At 40.5% G+C, this 22,103-nt stretch overlaps 1 protein-coding gene across 1 annotated transcript; it reads right to left on the reverse strand.

Annotated features, from left to right (window-relative positions):
* Positions 1 to 3,111: 3,111 nt before the first annotated feature.
* On the reverse strand, positions 3,112 to 21,575 carry sgsm1b (small G protein signaling modulator 1b; the record flags this gene model as incomplete). Its single annotated transcript, XM_083793659.1, has 24 exons — positions 3,112 to 6,042; positions 6,426 to 6,593; positions 6,779 to 6,875; positions 6,956 to 7,065; positions 7,520 to 7,602; positions 7,732 to 7,856; positions 7,945 to 9,249; positions 9,515 to 9,583; positions 10,319 to 10,489; positions 10,947 to 11,075; positions 12,411 to 12,556; positions 13,037 to 13,101; positions 13,191 to 13,317; positions 13,763 to 13,895; positions 14,493 to 14,656; positions 15,001 to 15,068; positions 15,176 to 15,300; positions 15,468 to 15,599; positions 15,777 to 15,919; positions 16,169 to 16,236; positions 16,578 to 16,730; positions 18,065 to 18,227; positions 18,884 to 18,959; positions 21,513 to 21,575. 24 exons carry the CDS (start codon positions 21,573 to 21,575, stop codon positions 5,954 to 5,956), a joined length of 3,972 nt encoding a protein of 1,323 aa, XP_083649785.1. The 3' UTR covers positions 3,112 to 5,953.
* Positions 21,576 to 22,103: the final 528 nt, after the last annotated feature.

Below are 22,103 nucleotides of genomic sequence, written 5' to 3' on the forward strand. Positions count from 1 at the left end.
TCACAACTTGTCGAGTCAAAGCAGCTGCTGTGGTTATGAATTAAGTTCATTAACCCTATGGCCTTGCACTCTGCTCTCAATAATCTCAGTAATTTATGTAGAAAAGATGTCAGGAAAATGTTACGACGTGCATGTTTTTTTTCAAGGTTCATGGCTTTTGTCTTGCACATACAGCACAACGTTGCAGGCTGTAACCTGTAAATATAACCTCAAAAGAGCCACAATAAAATGACTGCAAATAGACTGTTGCAAAAATTGAAAACATAAAATTCCACTTGCATTTAACAGCAGTTACTCTATACAGTATATAAGTGGCCACTATATCACACAAAGTGGTTTAGTGGCAGACTGTCTGTAAACATTGCAGAATACGTTTTTAATACTCTTATATGCGTGTACAGAGCTCTTAACATTTTTGAATATCGTGCAAAGGTTAATTTTCTTTATAATTTAAAAAAAAGAAAGGGAAGCTCCGCACACTCAGATCTGCTCAAAGTATTTATTTTGCAAGCTTTCGGTCTACTGACCTTCAGGCATCCAATTAAAAAAGTTAAACTTTATTATATTCTCGATTCATTGTGCATAAAGTGAAAATCTATCTAATCTCAAAATTAGAAATATGAATCCAGAAATGGTGGCCTGGCCATCTGAAAAGTAATATATACAGTCCATACTTGGTCTTGACTACTGTTGAACAAATTATTTCATCAATGGGGTGTGGCATGGAGGTGATCAACCTAGGCACTGTTGAGGTGTTATGGAAGCACAGGTTTTCCCTGTTAACAGCCATAAGCTCATATTGTATTGTTGAGTTATGTCTCACACCTTCCTCTTGACAATACAACCTAGATTCTCTGTGGGTTTCAGGTCAGGCCAGTTGGCTGGTCAGTTAACCCATTGATGCCTGAGGCCGAATCTGGGATTCGTTTTAGGGGCTGACCTTAGGTTTCTGAAAACCTTAGGGCCTGACCTAAGGTATCTGAAAACCTTCAAAAAAAGTTTTTTCTTTTTTTGCTACATGTATAGCAATAGCTGATGAGACAGCGCGCGCCGGCATCAAGGGTAGAACAACGTATAGGTAGCACCAGGCATCAATTGGTACACCTTTTGGCTCTGTGGGCAGGTGCCAAATCCATATAATCTACATTTTGGGTGCCATGTCATCTGCTGGTGTTGTATCAAGTCCAGAGTCAAAATTAAAACGAGGTTTTAAATATTTCACTTTATGTGCAATGAATCTAGAATATATTAAAGTTATTAGAGTTATATTATGGAAGAAAATTGAGGAAACACTTGAGCGAGGAGTGAGGAGGAAGCACCTGCTCAAGACACTTTGAGCTTTATCAAACTGAAAAACTCTTGAAAGAGGAAGTGAACAAAGTAAGGATGCATAATTGCATATCATATAAATAACTTGGCCAAGCAAGATGGAGTGTTGTTAGAGGAAGCCTGCTAACTGCGCAGACCTACATTGAACTGTCCATAATGTCAGGATGGCTACTGAACTATTTTCAAGTCAATGGCCCCCAAATTGAAATGATTTTGTGCCAGAAACGACCTTAAGAGAATATATAAAATAAAATAAAAGGAGGAAAAGAAAACTGCCCTTCCTGACATAACATGACGTGACTTGTTCCACAGAGGACCTTTTCTCTCTGGTGTCTGGTTGATCCAATCAGACCTCAGACCAGAGAAATCATCTGTTACAGACATGCAGCCATGTCAAGAATCCAGTAATGATTAAGAACTTTTACTGTTTTACAGAGGCGTTTGATGAGTTGGTGTATAACTATCATGACATCACAACAACCAAAACATGTATTTCTGGGTAGACATTGGACTGGAGCGGTATTATTCATTAACTTTATATCTGGAAGAACAGGACATTTTAATTCATACTGTGTAAATGTCCATAGACCTTAATCTACCCATAGGCCATACCTAATCTTTACAAACATTCTGATCTGGTCATGGATCATTTCATTTAATTGCTGGTGTTTAAAACTCATGACATTGCGATTTTCTTTTTCTAGCTGCTACATGGTAATTAAAAGGTGAACACTGAAACTGGCTTAGCTTGGAAATATAAATCATGAAATTTGGAAGATTTCAGTTGTTAACAGATACTGCCCTCTCCTGGTCATCCTGGGATCTTAATCCAAACTACAACAAAGGGGGGACAAAACGGTTTTAAGGTAAACCACAGTACCACACCAATACAACTCCTTGCAACTCAATGAGTTGCATTGGTGTGGTTTACTTTAAACGTTTTGTCCACGGTTTGGCCTTAAACCCAGGATTACATTAATTGGCACTGGGTGAAAATAATGGGTTGCAAAATCGTGGGATAAAAATTATAGGAAAAAAAAAGAATTGTCTTCAGTAGGCTACTGTCATACAATGGTAAGGTACAATATCTCTAACTATATAAACTTTAACGACAGCAGACAGCCTAAGTACAAATATAATTTATGAAAAGGCTACTACAGTGAAGTCAGTTCACGGAAATTGTTGTAGGCTGTGGGGATTATCTGACGAGGTACCATTTGAGTAGGCAAAACCTTACATTATACTAAATTCTTTATAGGGTCAATCAATATGAGTAAATGATAAAGCCTTTCCATAAGAGTATCTATATTTTTCCAAAAATAATACAAAACAGGTAATGCATAGGTACAGCGTAGACACTGTATTCTCTGCATCATTCCTGCATTGTGTGCTGCCCCGTTTTAGACTGTTTTGCTCATGTTTCTTAAAAGGAAGAACAGGCAGATGCAGTATATGGCTGTTGCCGCCTTGTTCGTCGCATGTTTTCCCATGCAGTACAGGTAGGTGGTAGGCACTGCATGTAAACAGATTACATTTATTTGGGGTAATGAGTAGAATTTATTTGGGCTGTTAAATGCTTCCATGTTAAATCCCACATTTCTTCTAGCTTTTGGCCTTAACATTACAAAACGAAATGCAATGATAAAACGGCATGTGTGACTGTATGCATGCATAAAACCACACAACACATGGACTACAAAATATATTGTTTAATACACAGTAAATTAATAACAGTTAGAAGACATTGAAAAAATAAAAATAGATTTATTTCAATTGGCTCATTTTCACCTGTTCTGTCCCTTATAATCAAATAAAGCCTGTGTGCATTTCCTATTGCAATTCATAAATATGTAACAACTTATTCATTTTTACAATTAATTTGTTTTTCTTTTGTGTTAACATTGTGTATACTTACGTCTGTTGACCACAAATACATCACGATCAGCAATACACAAACAGGTTTCAGAAGATAATGTGGAGAGAGACACATGTAGGCACTGATACAAAAACACGGGAATTTATGCCACGGTGAACCAAACTTAACATGTATGCTGGATATTTTGTTACGGTAAAATGGTCCCATCTAAACAAAACGAAGGGTTGATACAGACCTTCCCAGTCTGTGAAATCCCATACTAAAATATATATATTTCACATGTATGTTTCAAAATATACAACCACTGACCAAAATATAAGTCTTCCAAATATATATTTGCTATATTCTGACCACCCAAGACAATATCTTCACACACATAGTTCCTCTAAATGCTTTTTTGGACATTTTGGTATATTTTGAAACATAATTATCATTTAGTATCCACTGTACATTTGCAGAAATTACAGAACTATTAGGATCAGTGGACACTATTATTACTGTGCCCAGGGAGCAGTTAGGGTTAAGTGTCTTGCTCAGACCTTCTAATTCCATAACACCGGCCTCGTCTCTACCCATATATTACAAAGACTACCTTGCTGTATAGGAACCCACTTGATAATGTTGATGCTTTGAAAGCAAAGCCTCTGATTACTAGTGGCTGGTGTTTCTACCACAATGTATTCAAAAGACCAAGCCGTAATAGTATCCACCTCAAGATTCAATGCAATGCCCATATCATCTCTTCAGCCTTTGACCTCCCAAAGCCTGCAATGACTTGGGTCATAAAACACCAATAAGCCCCCCATGCATCAGAGGCCTGTCTGTAAAGCTTTGAGAGAGTAATACTATGGCCAGATAGATAAACCAAACGTCCCATCAAGGTGTATAAGCTCTGTTTCTGGCAATAACACAATTCCAAGGTTGTGTGGGGAATCAACCCATGCAGGAAACAATTAATTGTAATTCGTAATGGGATGCAGACGAGTACAAGGACCTGCATGGATGTCATGGTTAAATTAGCTCCTCTATCCTCACCCCAAACCCCCCTGATCCTTCACCTTTTATCCCTGCTTCTGGTCAGACTGAATTAAGTAAAAATGGAGACTATCTGATATGTTTGATAACATCACAATTTAAAACTTTAATTAAAAAGTTATTTAACTACAGTAAACATGGCATCTCTATTTTGGCCAAATTTTCAAAGATTTGTACAAAGAAGTATATGGATTAAGTATTTAAGACCATTCCAGCCACACCATGATAAACTACTTGGAGAGGGAGCAAGTGATAGGATGCTATAGAGCCTTCCCTGCTGAGTCACTGAAGAAGGCCTGGGATATGTCCACGAGTGACCAGATTATGGAAGTCATTTTGGCATTGGCTTCAAAATGATAACATTTTAGAGGCCACTGTGCAGCAAAAAGAAAGACAGGCTTCAGTCCAACTAGAATATATCAGGATGTTTTGAAGCAACAACAAAGCACGGTCTAGGGCGGGCTCACAAATCCAAAAAAGACATCAGCTGTCAAACGGTCAGTAAGTACTCCACAGTGCTCTATAGTATACAAGAAATGTCCCAAACCTTTGTACCAATAGACCACAAAATTACTCCAACTACTGTGCTTAAATTCCCCAAAAAGATAACTAAAAAAAGCATTCACTGTTTTCACGATAATCTCCTGGTCAGTGTCAAAGAAAGATGACAGTAATGTTACCTAATTTGACAAGGAATTCTTACAGTGATAATTCAGCTCAGACAGGTTAAATAAGGTCTGCAAGACTAGCGATATTTTGAACATTTGATCTACGGGGCGTGACTCGAGAGGCGCTAAATCGGCTGTAGCTGACTTCGCCACGTTCGGCACTGCGGTGCCTCTCGTGGCTCAAGTCTGCTTCAAACTGTTTTTTTTGCCTAACTACTTCCTAACTTATTGTGTTGTAGTCTGTTCTCACCAAGCAGGGCTAGCGTTCCGCTATTGGTTACCTGAAAGCACTAAAGGTGTCTCAGAGGTGCATGTTTGTGCAATAACCAATTGCTGCATGCTGCTGCAGTGTATAGTCTGTTTGCTCCCCGGATAATTAAGTGCAAACCTAACAGCTGAAGCTGAATTTTCAATATATCGCTGCAGTGACCAGACTGCTGCAGTCTGAAGCATCGCACCAGTGATTATACTTGAGCTGGCCTTTCTCCAGGAGTATCAGAAAAGCCAGGCATGAGGACTTGTTGGCCAGGTGTCTGCCAAGGACAGTGTTACAGTGATTCTCATACTAATTTATTTTTATGTTTAGATTTTTGTCAATGTGTCTGAGGGCATCAATAATATATGCATAAACCATGATACTTATAATTCTAACAAAAATAGGCTTGTACAGTTAACTACAATACACAAAGTAATTTGGTTATTGTTGTATCCCTGAAAAAATAGCAAACTTTAAGGCAAAACAAATAACATCCTGAAGCAGTTTTACAGGGGCACATTCAATATGTGAACAATAATGCTTATAATTAAATTTACCGCTGACAATTGTATTACCTGAAAATAGGAGGGAGCTTTTAGAAACACAATGTTCTACAATATTGTATAATGTAAAGTTGATTAGTTTTAATGTCAATAAAGTCTTCAGTACTTAAAAGTTACTTCATTTGAGTTTCTTCTAGAATACATTAATATCATGTGGTTGTGTCAGCAGTATCTTTGTCAATTTTACCATACAGAATGAATGGTAATGCAAAAGCTGTATTTTGAATCACTTGTTTTCAATTAGTGTCTGCACCTTCAGGACCAAGTCTCGAGCCATCATCAGAACTTGTGGGACGTTGTGATGTTCTGCCATTTCTGAGGAGGGAAAAAAATAATTACTTCATAAATAGCTTGTTAGCACTATTATGTTACTTGGGAAATAAATGGACATTTAGTCCATTGACTATGTCTCACGGTAGACTTGACATAACTGCTGACCATTTTATAAAACACAATGTCATTAGTTTGATTGCCAAGGAAGTAATTGGATTCCATTCCTTTCAGTGTGGTATGAAAATCACCTTGCAGAATAGGGTTAGACTTAGAGGGTTATAGGAGGAGTAGCACTTCCGCTTCCGGGTTAAGTGGTTCGTTGTTGTTATGATGCTGATCGCACTGTAATGTTATAATTGAAATAAGTAAACTACCTTGACGCACCTACGTCTCCTGTCTCGCTGTTTCTTACTCCACAGTCTTACCATTGAAGAACTTAATGATGTCAGTGAAGTCCATGTTGTTCTCTAAGATGATGTCTCTGTACAGCTCAACCAGTGCCAGAGCAATGAAGAGCACAAAGTGATCAGAGGAGGTATGTTTGGCTGCCCAAATGGTCTCCCACACAGAAAACACATCATCATAGACCATTTCTGTTGGGAAAAAACAAGAGAAAAGAATATCACAAATTATGACAACGCTACAAGCATGTGTTCTTTACAGTGGATAACATAATTAAGGGGAAACAATAAAATGCCCAGAATTGGAATTTGTAGGTAGGATATAAACTTGAATGAAATATTCATATTCAACAAATATTCTCTGCATTTATGATCACCTCTTTTAAAATCCAGCAGAAACCAGCGGTAACAGAAGTAAAAGTGGGTATAGTCTCCATTCTGTTGCATCAGTTCAAATAACTCGGAATCCAGGATCTGTCAAGGAATACAAAGACATTATTTGTAATAAAATGTTCTTCCACTAATGCCTGGGAGCCCATGGCTGTTTGTCATACCTGGATAAGGGAGCGCATATTGGCAAAGTGTGAGTCCATAGCGCCTCCATGAGGAAAATTATGATTCATCCTCTTCATTAGCTCAGTGAAACAGCTAAATGCCATGACCTCTGAAAACATACACAACAAAAAACATACAGACAGCATTAATCCTGGTATACTTCGCCATAGAGAAAATAGCCGATCTACAAGCAATTATGCAGATTTAATAAAGATTATTTTGTTTTTTTTAATTGGCTATTATTTTATGCAGAAGTGCTGACATGGTGGTTTGTCAAACCAGAAACAGGATGGTGTCAAAGGTTATGTCTAGACACAGGTATCAATTGTCTCAAAAGAAGAGCAGGGAGACCCAATACAACTGCACCAATTGTAAAGCATTGAAAAAAGTAGTGACGCGTCGCTTTAAATCTTCACCTATAAAGACATTCCCAAAATAGGAGGCCAGGTTAATATTTGCATATTGCCATGCAACAAGTCAAATATCTTAGTCTGATCACTGACCATCATCCAGAATAACATATTGCCATGCAACAAGTCAAATATGTTAGTCTGATCACTGACCATCATCCAGAATAACAAGTAGAGGAGCCAGCAGATCACACATGCCCTGGACATAACCGATTTCCAGATGCTGCCACACGTAACTGTGGACATTAAAGATAATTCTTTACACTAATGGCTTGAAACAAAAGGAAGAATCATAGTGTTACAGGCGAGTCACAAATAACTGCTTCCTTCTATGAAATCGTAAACGTATACCGGTACATATTCACCTGCACATGATGTTACGCAGCTTCTCCAGGTTAGCAGGGGTAAAATAGCAATATGTTCTGTCACATCGTCTGACATCCTTATCAATCCGATGTAAGTTGAGTAAATATTGGTCCAACTGTTCTTGCTTTAAAACACAAAAAAAGACAAATCATCAATCTATTTATAAGTGAACGACAGATATATGTTTAATGTATTCCTTTTTTAATGCTTACAGAGTAGGTACTCTCTCCAGAGGAATTATGAGAGTCTTCTTCCGGTTCAGCTTCTGTTCCCACCTCCACAGACTCTGGTCGAGGGAGGAGACTGTCCATCTCTGGCTCTTCTTCAGAGAGACCTAGGTCTGTACCCTCAGGGCTGGTATTGGAGCCTGTGTCCAGATGGTGATCCAGGATAAACTCCTCTGATCCAGCCTTCCGTCTCAGGGCCAGGGTTATAGAAGGGGAAGCGAGGCCTGCCAAAGGCCTCATTCTGTTGTCTTCGGTCATAATGCCTGTGGGAATGTCCTCCATTTCCAAAGCAGAAGGCGAGTCATCTGAGTCTGCGGTGTCTGGGGACAGTTTAGAATGAGATGATAAGGAGATGCTTCCCCTTGATGCTGATTGGAGAGCATTCAGCACTTGTCTGACAGGTGAATTTGAACCAGGTTTCTCGTATGTAATTTCAGAGGGTTTGTCTTTCCAGGTTTCAACCAATTCAGAAGCTTTTGCTTCAGATTCCTTACTTTCTGTGTCAGTAACACAGACATCAGTTATTTGTGGAGGAATTGTTTCAGACTTTACTTTTTCTGACATATGAGGCTCTTTCTCAGTTTGAGGGTGTTTGTCTTCCTTTGTTGTAGTCAGACTTAATGGTTCCGATTCCAGATTTGTGTCCTCATCTGCTTTAAAAGTTAATGTTTGGCCAAGCAGTGGCGCTTGGAAATATTCATTATGAACCTCTGTTTCTAGCCTCAGGACATTAGTGTTATCTGGTGTTGCTTTCATGGGGAGGTCTGTGTCACCTTCATTTAATACACTGGCCGGCTCCTTTGTAGAAACTTCCAATTCAGCTGTCCTCAGAGATGTTTCACCCTCTCTGTCAGAATTACCAGATTCCAATCTCTCTTGAACTTCAGAAACCTCCGATCTGGTAGTCATTCCACTGTCTGAGACCACGGCTTCCTCCTCTGTCTTTACATTGTCCTGGGATAATTTCTGTTTTACATCTTCATTTCCTGATTGACTGAGAGTGAAATGGCCACTTGCTGGCTGTGGCACCCCCTTAAGTTCTTCATTAAAGCTTTGTTCAGGGATCTCTGACTCCTGAGTGATTGTAGATCCAGTGGCTGAATTGGATAAATGAAAGCTGTTTTCTGTACACAGATGCTGGTCTGAATGACCTGGGCTTGATGGGTTGCAAGAGGGGGGTTGTGGAGTGCCATTTGGGCTTTCCTTAACTGGGCTACAGGGCAATACCTTGCCTTCCTCAGACCTGGGCTCTGACTCAATTTGATCCACTTCCTCAACTGAGCCAAACACCTAAAAACCAAACATCATTACATTTTAGTTTCCCTTTAATACTGATATGACACAGAATGAACCACTTAAACCCTCTATACACTTAAGTATAGCCTACCGGTAATGATAGTTGACCAACATAGGCTCTGTAATTGGTCTGTATTTATTCCCCTCTATACCAAATTCTTCTGTTTTTGGCAAATGTTGCCACCAGAAGAGTGATTCTAGGGGTCAACTGGTTAAACATCAATCGTGTATAATAATATCCCAAAGTTGTGAGGAGTACCTTTGGGCTGCTGCTGGAATCACTTTGTGAGGAAACGTTCTGATGCTCAGAGGTGCTGATCTGAGAGGACTGGAGATGGAAAAGTCACATGACAAAAAGGAAAGATACTGATTCAGAGACATGAAACTAAGGCCTACCATATTAACTTACGATAGGCTATCATTGCTGTCGGGGGAACCTGGTATGTCCAAAACTGTTCATTTACATTAACCCATTCTGACCTGAGATCAGATTCTAAAAATGTATGTTTGAAAATGACAGTTTTCTGAAAAAGCTATGTTTCTATGTCAGTCGTTCTTCGATTTTTCAAAAATAGCAGACCTACAAGCTCTTAGCGCGCCACTCGGTGGCGCACTATGAGCTTGTAGATCTGCTATTTTTCAATAGCTAAAGCACAACATAGTGCTAACACCAGAAAAATAAAAGAAACTGTTCCAACTTCCAATGGATCTATTATTATTATTATTATATACATCTTATTATTGTAAGTACAACATATTATGGCTCCAGTTTCTAAATATCTGTAATATCCACAGAGAGATGTAAAATATGACAAATGAAACAGCGTTGATCTAAAATAAATAAAGTAAATATGGTAATGCAAGATTTCCACCCAACAGTGACGATATAACCTATATTAACTCAGTGATGTTTAATTTTAAATTTGATAAATTAATTAAAAATGAAATTGTAAAGGAATTATTATCCTCTGAAATAAATTGTACTGTACACCAACATGTGCGAAATGAAATGAAATAAAAATGTCCATGTCAGCTATTGTGATAATCAGACTAATTCCCTTACGTCGGTGCTGATGGTGGAGTCTTGTTGCACTGCTTTCTCCACACTGGCCCCTGAGGAGCATCTGGCCAGGGCCTCGGCATGCTTCTCTGTCTCCCTTTGACGAACAATGACCTCACAGCCCTGCCACTCCCTCATAGTTTGATTATAGATGGTCTGCACCTGCTTGTCAACCTAAAGACAAAGTTTACATCTACGGTCATTCACACAATCCTCATATCTTATCACATGCAAACTATAATTTTCACTTTCTGGACGACACCGGCATCGGCAATTATTCAGCCTATGTGTCCAGATTCTTTAACCACTTTCATCCCTATTTTGGCCATGCAGTTATAGGAGAAAATGTTTTAAAAAATAGCTCAACAAGCTCACAACATGTTGCAATACATTTTTAGCTTGTAGTTGTGCCACTTTAGGACATTTATGAATAGGGCTTAATTGATTAAATGAAGCATTTCTAAATATTTATATATTTTGTGAAGTGAAATGTTCTCAATTTTAATCAAATTGATTAGACATTTATTTGTCTAACCCTAAAATTTGGCATCGGTGGACCCATTAGGTTACCTTTGTACACTCTCAGAGTTACAAAAACTACGAATTAAAATGATGAATCAGTATGCGCTACCTCCATCCTGCATTTCTCGGTCATAGAGAAGTGGTAGTGTCCTAGCAGGAAAGGCCACACTTCCTTGCGTAGTGAGGGAGCCACGCCACCAAAATACACCAGCCGCAGTAGTTCATGTTCTTCATAGTTCTGAAAGGCATGTGACATTTCTTCTGCTCAGCTTCTGAATTAAAGGTTTGTTTTATGTTTCCAAAGGTATTATTTATTACAACCCAGCCTTCTTCATTGATGGTTCTTAATCTACTAAATTACTAAAGTACTCATTTGTACCAAAGGTTGGTTTATTCAATGTGTAATTGTTCTTGTGACCATCTCGCTCTGATTTATGGTGCGTTACCCGTTAAAATCAACATTGTAAAAAGGGGATGGGTCGCACACACCAAAACTGCATTATAGCTTTTATTTTTTACCACATTGAATGACAGACGTTTCAGCTACACTCACACTGATGAAGGCTGGATAGCTGAAACGACTGTCATTCGATGTGGTAAAAAATTACAAATTAAATTCCATCTTGGTGTGTGCGACCCATCACTTTATTACCGTACATGGTTTACTCAATGTGACATTTTTATGAGAAAAAAAGTGTTACGAATTAAACAAATTTGAAGTATTTTACAATAAATACAATTACAACTAGAAAAAGTGCCCTACTGGGCACAGGTCTCCACCAGGATGAGCAGATGTGAAGAATTCCAGGCAAAGGTTTTTCCTTGGCCTCTAGGGAGTTGGCATAGAAAGTTATCCACAGATCCGTGCAGTTAGAGGTAAAAACACTTTTCGGCCAGTTATAGCGCCACCTTGAGGCTGAGTTGAAATTGTTCATGTGGCATTTTGTCCTCGGCCTAGTGGGAATGTGGGTGCACAATTTCACGGAAATCACGCGATGTGTTCATGATTTGCAGCATTTTGTTTGAAACTGAGCACTCCTGTGAACTTTGGAAGCCAATCTTAACCAATCAGGATGGAGTCTGAGAAATCTGAAAGAGCGGTTTGGTTGAATGGCTCTAGAGAGACTGTGTACCAATTTGCGTGATGTTTGGACAAAATCTGTAGGTGTACTGTGCAAAAACTTGTTTTGCACAAAGCGGCCTCCTGGTGGCGCTATAACAGGCCGTTCTGGAAAGTTTGGGGCAGAGGTTCATGGCTGGCATCCAGGGAGTGTGTGTGCAAAATTTGGCATCGACCGGGTTAACGGTGGCTGAGATTAGCTGGTCACGGACGGACACACGGACACACGGACACACGGACACACGGACGGACGGACGGACGGAGTGCAAAACATACTCTCCCCATGCCTTCGGCTGGTGGAGACAATAAGTACAGTAGGCTATATGATCTATAATAAGTATATATTTTGTGTGACAAAATATAAGCTCTGTCACAAATATATACTGGGATAGATCGACTGTGTAATCTAATATAGTACAGTTTTAGCTTGCCAGTGCTGTTGTATGTACTTACAGAGCAGTCCTGGAGGAAAGTGCTCCAGACCTCTACAGTGAGCCCTCCCCGGGCATCACATGGGACATCAGCATCAACTATACTTGGGTTGACCAGAGCTGAGAGGTGAGTACGAACTGTGGACAGATGACGGCAGTATGCAAGCCCTAGAGAACGCATTAAAAAGGGGTTTTCATACTACAGGTTGCATTCATGAATCACATTTTTGTTCCTCAAACCGTTTCCCCTTTTCTCCCAATTTAGTAGTTTCCCCACACTCATGTGTAGGCCATCACTGCAGTGCTAACCTCTACAGTTGGTACACATGAACCGGTACACATGAAGTTGACAGCTGCCTTTGTTTTTTCACATGAGGAGCTTCACCATTGTGTGATGTGTACGGAGGAACCTTACATGGGACCATGCAGTTCTTCTCCCTGCTGAACAGGTGCCCTGGCTAAACCTGTAGGAGTCGCTAGTGCAGTGACACCCATGAACGCGGCCAATTGTGTTTGTTACAGAGCCTGGCAAAGCACCACAGAGGATTCGAACCCCCTGATCTCAAATCCATGGTACTTTTCAATTTAATTTAATTCATTTTCAATTTTCATTAAATCAGAGATAATTCAAACGTTGTTTTAACTCACATCCATAGAAAGCGCGGGAAATTATCTGGTATTTCATGGTGTCACAAAGGAGCTTCAAGGGAGCCCTGCTTGACAAAACAAAGACACGTTCATTCAGCTACTAGAAACAACTGGGTATATACCTATTACCTAGATATCCATATGGATTACTTGCCTGTCTTGGTTACATCCATTAGGCAGAGAGCCATCAGATGATCCATTTTGTGAGCAGGAAGAACAGGAGGACTTCCTAGGGGTGGGGTGCCACATGTTTACTCCCTGGTCCATCAGTTCAGGAGCCACTGCATGCCATGACAACCCTTCATTAGTCACCTTTCATTGTCACTAGTAGTATCATCATTCATAACTAAAAACAAGACCCAACACAGTAGAAGGAGTCTGTGTGTAAATGATGAGCACGTGTCATTTGTACAAAATCAACACCAAATAAAACAAACATGGAAAACAACAAACCAAGCCAGAGGATGGAGATGTGGTAGACAACTTAATAAATCCATGCAAGGTCTCCTTATTGTCGACAGGTGTATATTGTGAAATGGACACACAGGGACTGGATAGACAAGAGAAGGATGAGGAATCGTGACAATTTAACATTAAAGTCACACAACAACAACGACATCTGTACCTCGCAATTAATCTCATTTTACTGAAATGAGTTTCAGGAGAATCAATAATTGACTCATTAGAATGGCACAGATAAAACAGCTGGGAGTTCAAAGTACATACCAAACTCTGTCGGATTGCCCGGAAAGAGGATACGAAAGACATAATCTGTGGCCTCGTCGTCCTCCTTATCTGACGATACAGAATCACATGATCCCTGTGGACTCCTATTCCGAAGTTTAGGAAAAACCTTCCCCTGTAAATTGAGAGAAAAGGCATGTGTGTGTATATATATTATATATATATATATATATATATATATAATATATATAGAAGTAATTATTACACACAAAGAGCTGCATATATCACCTAAGCCCTCAGGTCACAATCGTTTCATTGTTCTGTGAGACAAGATAATCAGCAATCAATTATCCACCCTTCAAAACCGAAACGTTGAATCAATAAACCAGTGGAGCTGAGTTTTTCATACCAGTGTTGCGGACTCTATTTCTTCCTCTTGTACTGCCCTTTGTCCAGCACCTGGGCCAGAGTGGAGGTGCATGCTCTATTACCTTTGGCAGCAGACCCCCACCCCAATATTCCAAAATTGTTGAAAATTATTCCAAATGTAACAATTCCAAATGTTTAGAAACTATAGCTAACTATCGACAACCTCACACTGTGGCGCGTTGTGACCTCGTGGATCGGCTATTTTCGAATAGCCAAAGTATAAAGCAGTTCACAGCTCCTCATTTTGCTAGGCAGTGGGCACCCCCTGGAAACCATTTAAGGACCACCAATTTCAGAACCACTAGTATAAATGTCAGTAAATTAATTTGTGTCCAACACTGACCTTTCCTCTCTGACTCCAGAGCGGAGGGTCCAACTGCCCATGCGGCAGCAGCCCCGTCTCAAGACAGGTGAGAAACTGGAGCAAGTGGCCTCCTTTGGGGAAACGCAGAGGCGGCCTCTGGATCCCATCTTGGCTCACCAGAACAACTGTTCCACCACTGCCCACTAGTACAGAAGCAACACACAGATAATTAACTTCTAACTGTGGTCTGGTCTCACATAGATTCATACAATAACACGTGTTGTGATTGATTGATTTATTGATTGAAGTGAACCTTTCTTGGGATGCAATGGAGGTTTTTGTATTTTTAACCCCTCCATTTGTTTTGTCGTTTTTTGTTTATTTAAAAGTAAAATAAAAAAATCTTAAAAGACCACCAGAAGAGGTGAAGTGAATCTCTCTCTCTCTCTCTCTCTCTCTCTCTCTCTCTCTCTCTCTCTCACGATTGCAGTGTATTTCTGTAATCAAGAGGTACCAATAAAACAGCCCAAAGAACAGATTACTTCACCTTGCTGATGACAGTGAAGATAGACGATCTCCTCGAGACGAATAGTCATGGCAAAGTCCCAATAAACACTGCGAAAGAAATCATCTGAATTATTCCTGTGAATTATGTAAAGATTCAAGAACATGTCAAATATGGAGGTAATTATTTTATGTATAACTAATTTTATTTTAGTTACCTTTTCTCTGAGTCTAGCTCTCCTACATTGCCATTCATCAGCTGATTTGGTGTCCATTTCAAAGTCATGAGATCTGCAGTTTGATGCAGAGAAAGGTAGCCTGGCATAGCCTCTATGTCATCTCTCTGAAGACAAAACACAAAGCTTACCATTAATGCTTTCCATTAATGCTGCTTCCTGTTGCAGTACTCTTCAGAATAACAGTTTATGAATCATGCAAACACACTTGAGACAGACAGATAATTTTCATAATGGAATCAAATAATCTATAATAAATAAAACACATACATACCGGCTGTACCAGGACATTGTTCTTGCCAAATAGCAGCGTGGCTCTTGAGTTTTGATGGAGGGACTCAACGTAATCCCTTGCCCACATCACAGGCCGATCATCCATACTGCCGCTGGACTGTCTCTTTTGGATCTGAAACAAGTCGGGATGACATGAAAGTGAATTTGTCATTGCATCTATGACTCTGTAATAGGCACACCGTCCTTGTGGGTCGGAAACAACATCTTTTCAAATGGGGATCCGCAGCCAAATACACATATCAATGTGGGGGTCCTTGACATGAAAATGTTTGTGAAGCACTGGTCTAACCAGGGCAGGCCGCCTTGAGGGGGATTCCTGGCGACAGTGGCCACTGTGGATGCGATGTCGCTGAACCAGCTCATCAGCAGAGGGGTCTGTCCAGAAATGGTCTGCTGTCTTAACCTTAGTGTACTCCAAAGCACAAGGACCAACTGTAGAATAATGACAATTCAACAAAACATGGTCACTGGAAATTAATCCTAGATTCCTAGCATCCATATTCTGGGGCTAACATTCAGAAGATGTAGCAGAGTAGCTTGTAGATCAGCTGTTTTCAGCTATGAATAAGATGCACTCATATTCACTGACACTGATTAATGCAACATCTAGCTTTCTTGTCCAGCATCATTGTGGTCACACAGTGTTAAACAGATACATTACTGAGGCAAATCAATATGTACCTAAAAGAGATGCAAGGATCGGCCCATCCGTAGGATCCATCAGCATGGCCTCCTTCTCATAGAATGTACTGCAGGCATAAAATAATAAAAACGACATGATTTCTAATGGAGGAGGCCGTCTCCCAATGATACGTATAGTAATAAGAAGAGATAGTTATTTAGTTACTTTAAGTACAACACTGGTTAATTATGAACATGGTGTTTTGTGGACTGTCAGGGATCCTTGATGGGGTTCAAGTCAGTCTAAGTTAAATAATTGATAGTCAGGTACCAAATGGGTCTGGAACTCATTTGTACACTAAATTATTGATGATTTTACAGCATAGTTATCAAAAGGGTGTGTGGCCTAATGCATATTAAACTGGGGGTCCTTAAAATAAAAGGTTGAGAATCACTGTATATGTCTCACCAACAGTTCTCCACCAAGTACACAACAATCTTGTCCAGAAGCTTCTCCATTAGAGCGGTACGGATCCACACATGTCTCAAAGCCTGGCGTGGGAGGTTGCCAAACTTGGACTGCCGGCCGTGGTCGTTACTAATAGGAGAATTGTTTTGCCTGCTGAAGAAACAAACAAGGCATGTGATCGGTTACAGGCTTTAGTTTAGACATACTATTGGTCCGACTGTCATTAGACCGACAACCTACCTCAAACCCTAACCTAAGCCTAACCGCAAGCACGGAGCAGCACATGTCCGACCGCATGTCCGACCGTTGTTTCCGCATGTCGGTCCGTTGGTGTGTCTAATCTGCGTGTGCATCCCATGTGATCCAATTGATTGAATTGGACAGGGCAGATCAGGACTAATCTGGACTGGGCTCAGATGGATTGATTGATGAATTATTCAATTCACCATTTGTCAGCCTTCTGATTGGTCCCTGACTGACTAACCAGCAGGCTCTTTCTTCCTTGGTTGCCTTGGTTCTAAAAACTAAAAAACTAAAAACATCACATCATCAGTGCCCAAACTGCCCATACCCGAGGCGGGATTGGCGAAAGGGCCTTTCTGTGTGTAGTTTGCATGTTCTCCCCGTGTCCTCTAGGGTAGGTACCCTCAAAAAAACATGCAGTAATCCTGGTCTCTAAACTACCTCCCCCTGGCCAGCCGGGGCGCCTGATGGAGAGGAAAGGAACTGGTCAGAAATAACGTGTTCCTTTGACATGCTACGTCCGGCCAGGGAAACTCCCCCCTGTCAGGTGAAAAGAAGCAGCTTGGACTCCTCATGCATAGAAGGAAGCATGAGGTCAGTCCGCTGCCCGCCCAGGTTGGCAGAGGAAGTGTAGTGCCCAGGATTACATTAGATAATTGACACTGGGTGAAAAAATGGGTTGCAAAATCGTGGGATAAAAATTTAAGAAAGAAATTGAAACTAAAAACAAACATGATATGCCCAGTCAACATGCTGCACCTGTGAGATTCCTTTTTACTGACACCAAGTTTAAAATAAGAATTGAATACACAGAATATCAATACGAAGCAACTGAAGTGCAATATTTCAATGGTAGTGGATGGAGTGAAAGGATTTTTGTCCAACCACGAAACGGCAACCAATGGGCGCGGGGATGGGCACAACCACGGGCGGGACTTGACAAAGGGTGAATTGGGTTGCCTTTAATCAGCCTTTGTAGCCAATGTGTCACCCCGACTACAAAGGTAGATTCAGAGATTAGTACCGGTACTCTGGTTTTCAAAATTCCTTGACATTTATTTATTTATGCTTGTAGCATATTATGGAATGTACCATGAGGTGACCACACTGAGAAGTCAGACACGTGTGTATTTCATGAATGCATAAAATACAAAAACAGTGGAGACAAGATGGTATAATAATAAATTTATATAGATATATGCCGAAATACGTAGCCTAATTTTTATGGACATTTAATATCTCACTTGTTTTCAATAAGCTGCTCCACCTCCTGGACCTTGTGGCAAAGCTCCTCGGCGGGCGGAAAGCTTTTCCCCACCTTCATGAAGAGAGCTGCAACCTTATTACTGCACAGCAGTCCTGCAGCACGCCGCTTCAGTCCATGCAACACACAGGCCTCCACTACCGCTGCACGCACACGCACACGCACACGCGCGCACACACACACACACACACACACACACACGCACCGTTTATTTGCACACTCAGTATATGGAGGTGATGGGACTTGACATTTGACAACTCTGCAGGATGAGATATCACGTTGTCAGACGTCACTTTGAACTGCAAATGTAATATAACTGGGGTGTCGCCAAATCTTTATGTGACGGGAACTTTTTATTTAATTATATTCTGAGGACAACATTAGTCGAAAATAGCAGATCTACAAGCTCACGACAACACGCTAAATGTTCCAAAATGTTCATAAAAAAGCTCATCTAAAATCTAAAGTCTCAAAGCTTATAGATTGACTATTTTGTTGATTTACTTAAGTTAACTTTATGTACTTCAATCATCTAATCAACGTCACATTAACATCTGGCACTGATTTATTATTGTATAATTCTAAAGCTGTGTTGGTGTGTTGGTTTGTGTGTATGTGTGTGTGTGTGTGTGTGGGGGGGGGGTTCCTGGGGGGTCGAATCCCAGGAAGGAAATGAAAGTTACAGATTGCCGCTTTAAATTAAGCAATGCAGTGTGGTGCCAATTAGATGATTAGAAATTGAATTTCATATTTTCAATGTGATAATGTGCCCATTTCAGAAAGGAGCACAAATACTCACCACAGAAGGATATGATATGACTGCTGTCTGCATGTACAAATTTCCTTGTCACAGCTTCCTCCATAATCTGTTTCACCTGAGAGGCAGAACACATACAGTGAGATCTGAGTTTATCTGACAGACATAAGACACAGGTTTTCAAAGTGGGGGCCACAGCTCCCTCACAGCCCCCACGTTGGCCAATTCGGAGGAAAAAAGGTAAATAGGTAAATGGCAGATGTACAAGCTTGTTATTTGCATCGCAATGTGACACGTTATAATGTTGTTAATTACGTGTTTTAATTTAAACCCATTTCACAATAGGTGTGCTGCAGCTAGAGGCTATGGATGGAAGGGTTTGGGAACCCCTAACTTATAACTCCCTCCAATACCGGCCTACCGGCATGTGCACTTACAGTAAGCCAACTGATCCAAAATGCCGCAGCTCGCTTGGTCTTCAACCACCCAAAATTCTCACATGTCTCCCCCCTTCTCCGCTCCCTCCATTGGCTCCCGGTCGCTGCCCGCACAGAATACAAAACTCTGATGCTGGCATTCAAGGCATCCAAAGGTTGAACCCTACAAACCCTCCCACGCACTCAGATCAGCCAACGCAGTGGCAGCTGGAAGTACCTTCACTATAAACGCCGGGACAACGCTCCACACGTCCCAAACTCTTCTCCATTCTGGCTTATAGTTAACTTTCAAGTGATATTCCACTATTACGTTCTTAGTTTACGTATGATTCATGATAACTACTTGTTTATGTATAGCCTGTATTGCCATGCTTTTCTGGATTAAGAGCGTAAATTGTTAATTGTGATGAAAAGCCAATAAACCATGTGAAGAGGGGTAAAAGTAAGTAAGGACGATAAACTGATTAAGAGTGAATAGAATTAAAGGTCAGCCTACAATGAAGACGTTTTTCACTAATAAAATGCCAAGGCTTGCTATACATTTTTGAAAATGATTTGACCATAATTGGTCTATGGTTGGGTTATGACCGGCTAGTGCCCATGCATATATTCAAGTATTCATACATAAGGAAATATTCCTGAATCATCACAGCCTTTGCCGGCTAATACACTATACAATTTTATTGTCTCCACCAGGCCAAAAGCATGGGGAGAGAGTATGTTTTGCACTCCGTCCGTGTGAGGTGGATTTTTGCAAAACACATTTTTGGAAGTAAATGCCTCAAATCATATAATTGCCATCCAAGGCGTAAGAAGTAATGGCACCGTTTTCACATTGGCCTGTTATAGCTCCACCAGGAGGCCACAACCTGACCTGCCGTGGTGGAGACCTGTGCCCCGAGGGGCACTTATCTAGATTCAACTGTTTTCAGCCAGCCAGATGTGACCATGTGTTTGTGACGAAAATCTACACTAATAGCTGAATAATAGGAGGTGAGAGGCTAGCGCCTGAAGTGTGAAGTGAGGGGCGCTCTTGATACATCATCATACATCATCTCATTCTGGCCAATCACAATTTGCGTCCTCACCTTCGTCTTCAATGTTTGTGTTACACAATCTTTGTGTTTACACAAACACTCAAAGCTGGCCATTTATTGTCAATGGCATTCAATGTTTGTGTTTGCACAAACACTCAATGCTGGCCATTCATTGTCAATGGCAAATGTTTGTGTTAGGACAATGTTTGTGCACTGTTTACACAAACCCTCAAAGCTGGACATAGGAGGGGCTAGTGCCCCTCAATAATTTTAGTAATGTCCACAGAATTTGAGGATGAAAAATGATGATTTGGTAAGAAACAGACACAAAAAACAGGAACCAACCAAGCATAAATCAATACAGCACGCTTTGCAAGGAATGAATCACAGGTGACTAAGAGCATGAAGGAATTAAAGGTGGAATTAAAATCTCCAGCCTTTACATCAATAAATAATACATCCTGTTTTCTCTCCCCAGGGCACCACTGAGCAGAGCTTTGGAAGAGGATTTGAAGGTTTATTTTTTTTAATGACAATGATATAGTAATCTGAGAAACCTAACAAATTGTGGCTTATTCTTTTGCCTTTATGGGACTCCTCATATATGTACAGTACATATAATGGTCACGCCCCTAAGATATGTGAGAGCGCTCACACGTGTCTGCAACCAAACTGAGGGTGACAGCTAGAGTCAGGGGGGAGGGAGTCAAGGAAGGAGGATGAGAGAGAGAGAGAGAGAGAGAGAGAGAGAGAGAGAGAGAGAGAGAGATGCCAGGAAATTAAACAGGGGAAAACAGGGGAAGAAAATCGTCAGGAAATGAAATAGACAGGGAAAACAAGCATCCTCATGGAGGCATACAAATTAATAGGACATCTGCACTGCCCTGGTTGTCTATTTAAATTGCTATTATCTTTGACCTTATACCATCATCGTCTTCGTCATCATCACTACCAGCATCATCACTGCCACCATCGCCACCAACATCATCATCATCATCATTATAAGACAATGAAATAGCGATTAAAACAAATTTACAAATTTAGCCATTTTAAGCATTTTCCTATGGCAGGTTGCAAACATCAAACACCGTCCGACGGTGTAATGGTGCACTTATAGTCGGCTACAAAACAAAACGAAATAGGCATCAGCATTTCACCAGAATAGAAAAATAAATTAAAAAGTGAAACGCAACGCACCTCTTTCTTCACATTGCGCAGCAATTTCTGACGTGTCTCGGCCTCTGTCACAGAAGAAAACATGTGAGGATTCAATGACCATATAGGATAGCCTAACTAACAATTATCCCATGGAAATAAAATAATAATAATAATGCCATACCTCCCATTGCGTCCGTCTACAGCAGATCAGAACGAAGATAGCTTGTTTGACGATTGTCCTCTGTGCACTGTAGCAGGTAAGACTGGTTGAAGGCGTGAGGATGCGGATTGTCGGCTGTATTCTAGCGACTAGCTCTAAACCTACTACCTCTCTGGACCAACACCCCCCTTAAAGCAACAGTGATCGGTGCCCAAAACCAAATAGGCTACAGATGAGATTGCTAACAGATTGCCAGATCTACCGTCCATAAATGATAGGCTTTATATATTTTTTCTTTTTGTTTGGCTTATTATGGGAGCGTGACATTGTTTCCAAATTCTCCATACATCAAGTTGCCATAAAAACAAGTTCCCAAAGATGTTAACAACAAATAAAATAAATAATGTATTAATTCCGGGGGTCATCGCCATGTTAATGGCTTGGTCTGGTGGACATTTTTGTCAACATTC

This window comes from Protomyctophum parallelum, assembly GCF_964188405.1.
Source record: "Protomyctophum parallelum genome assembly, chromosome: 21".
Taxonomy (NCBI): Eukaryota; Metazoa; Chordata; class Actinopteri; order Myctophiformes; family Myctophidae; genus Protomyctophum; species Protomyctophum parallelum.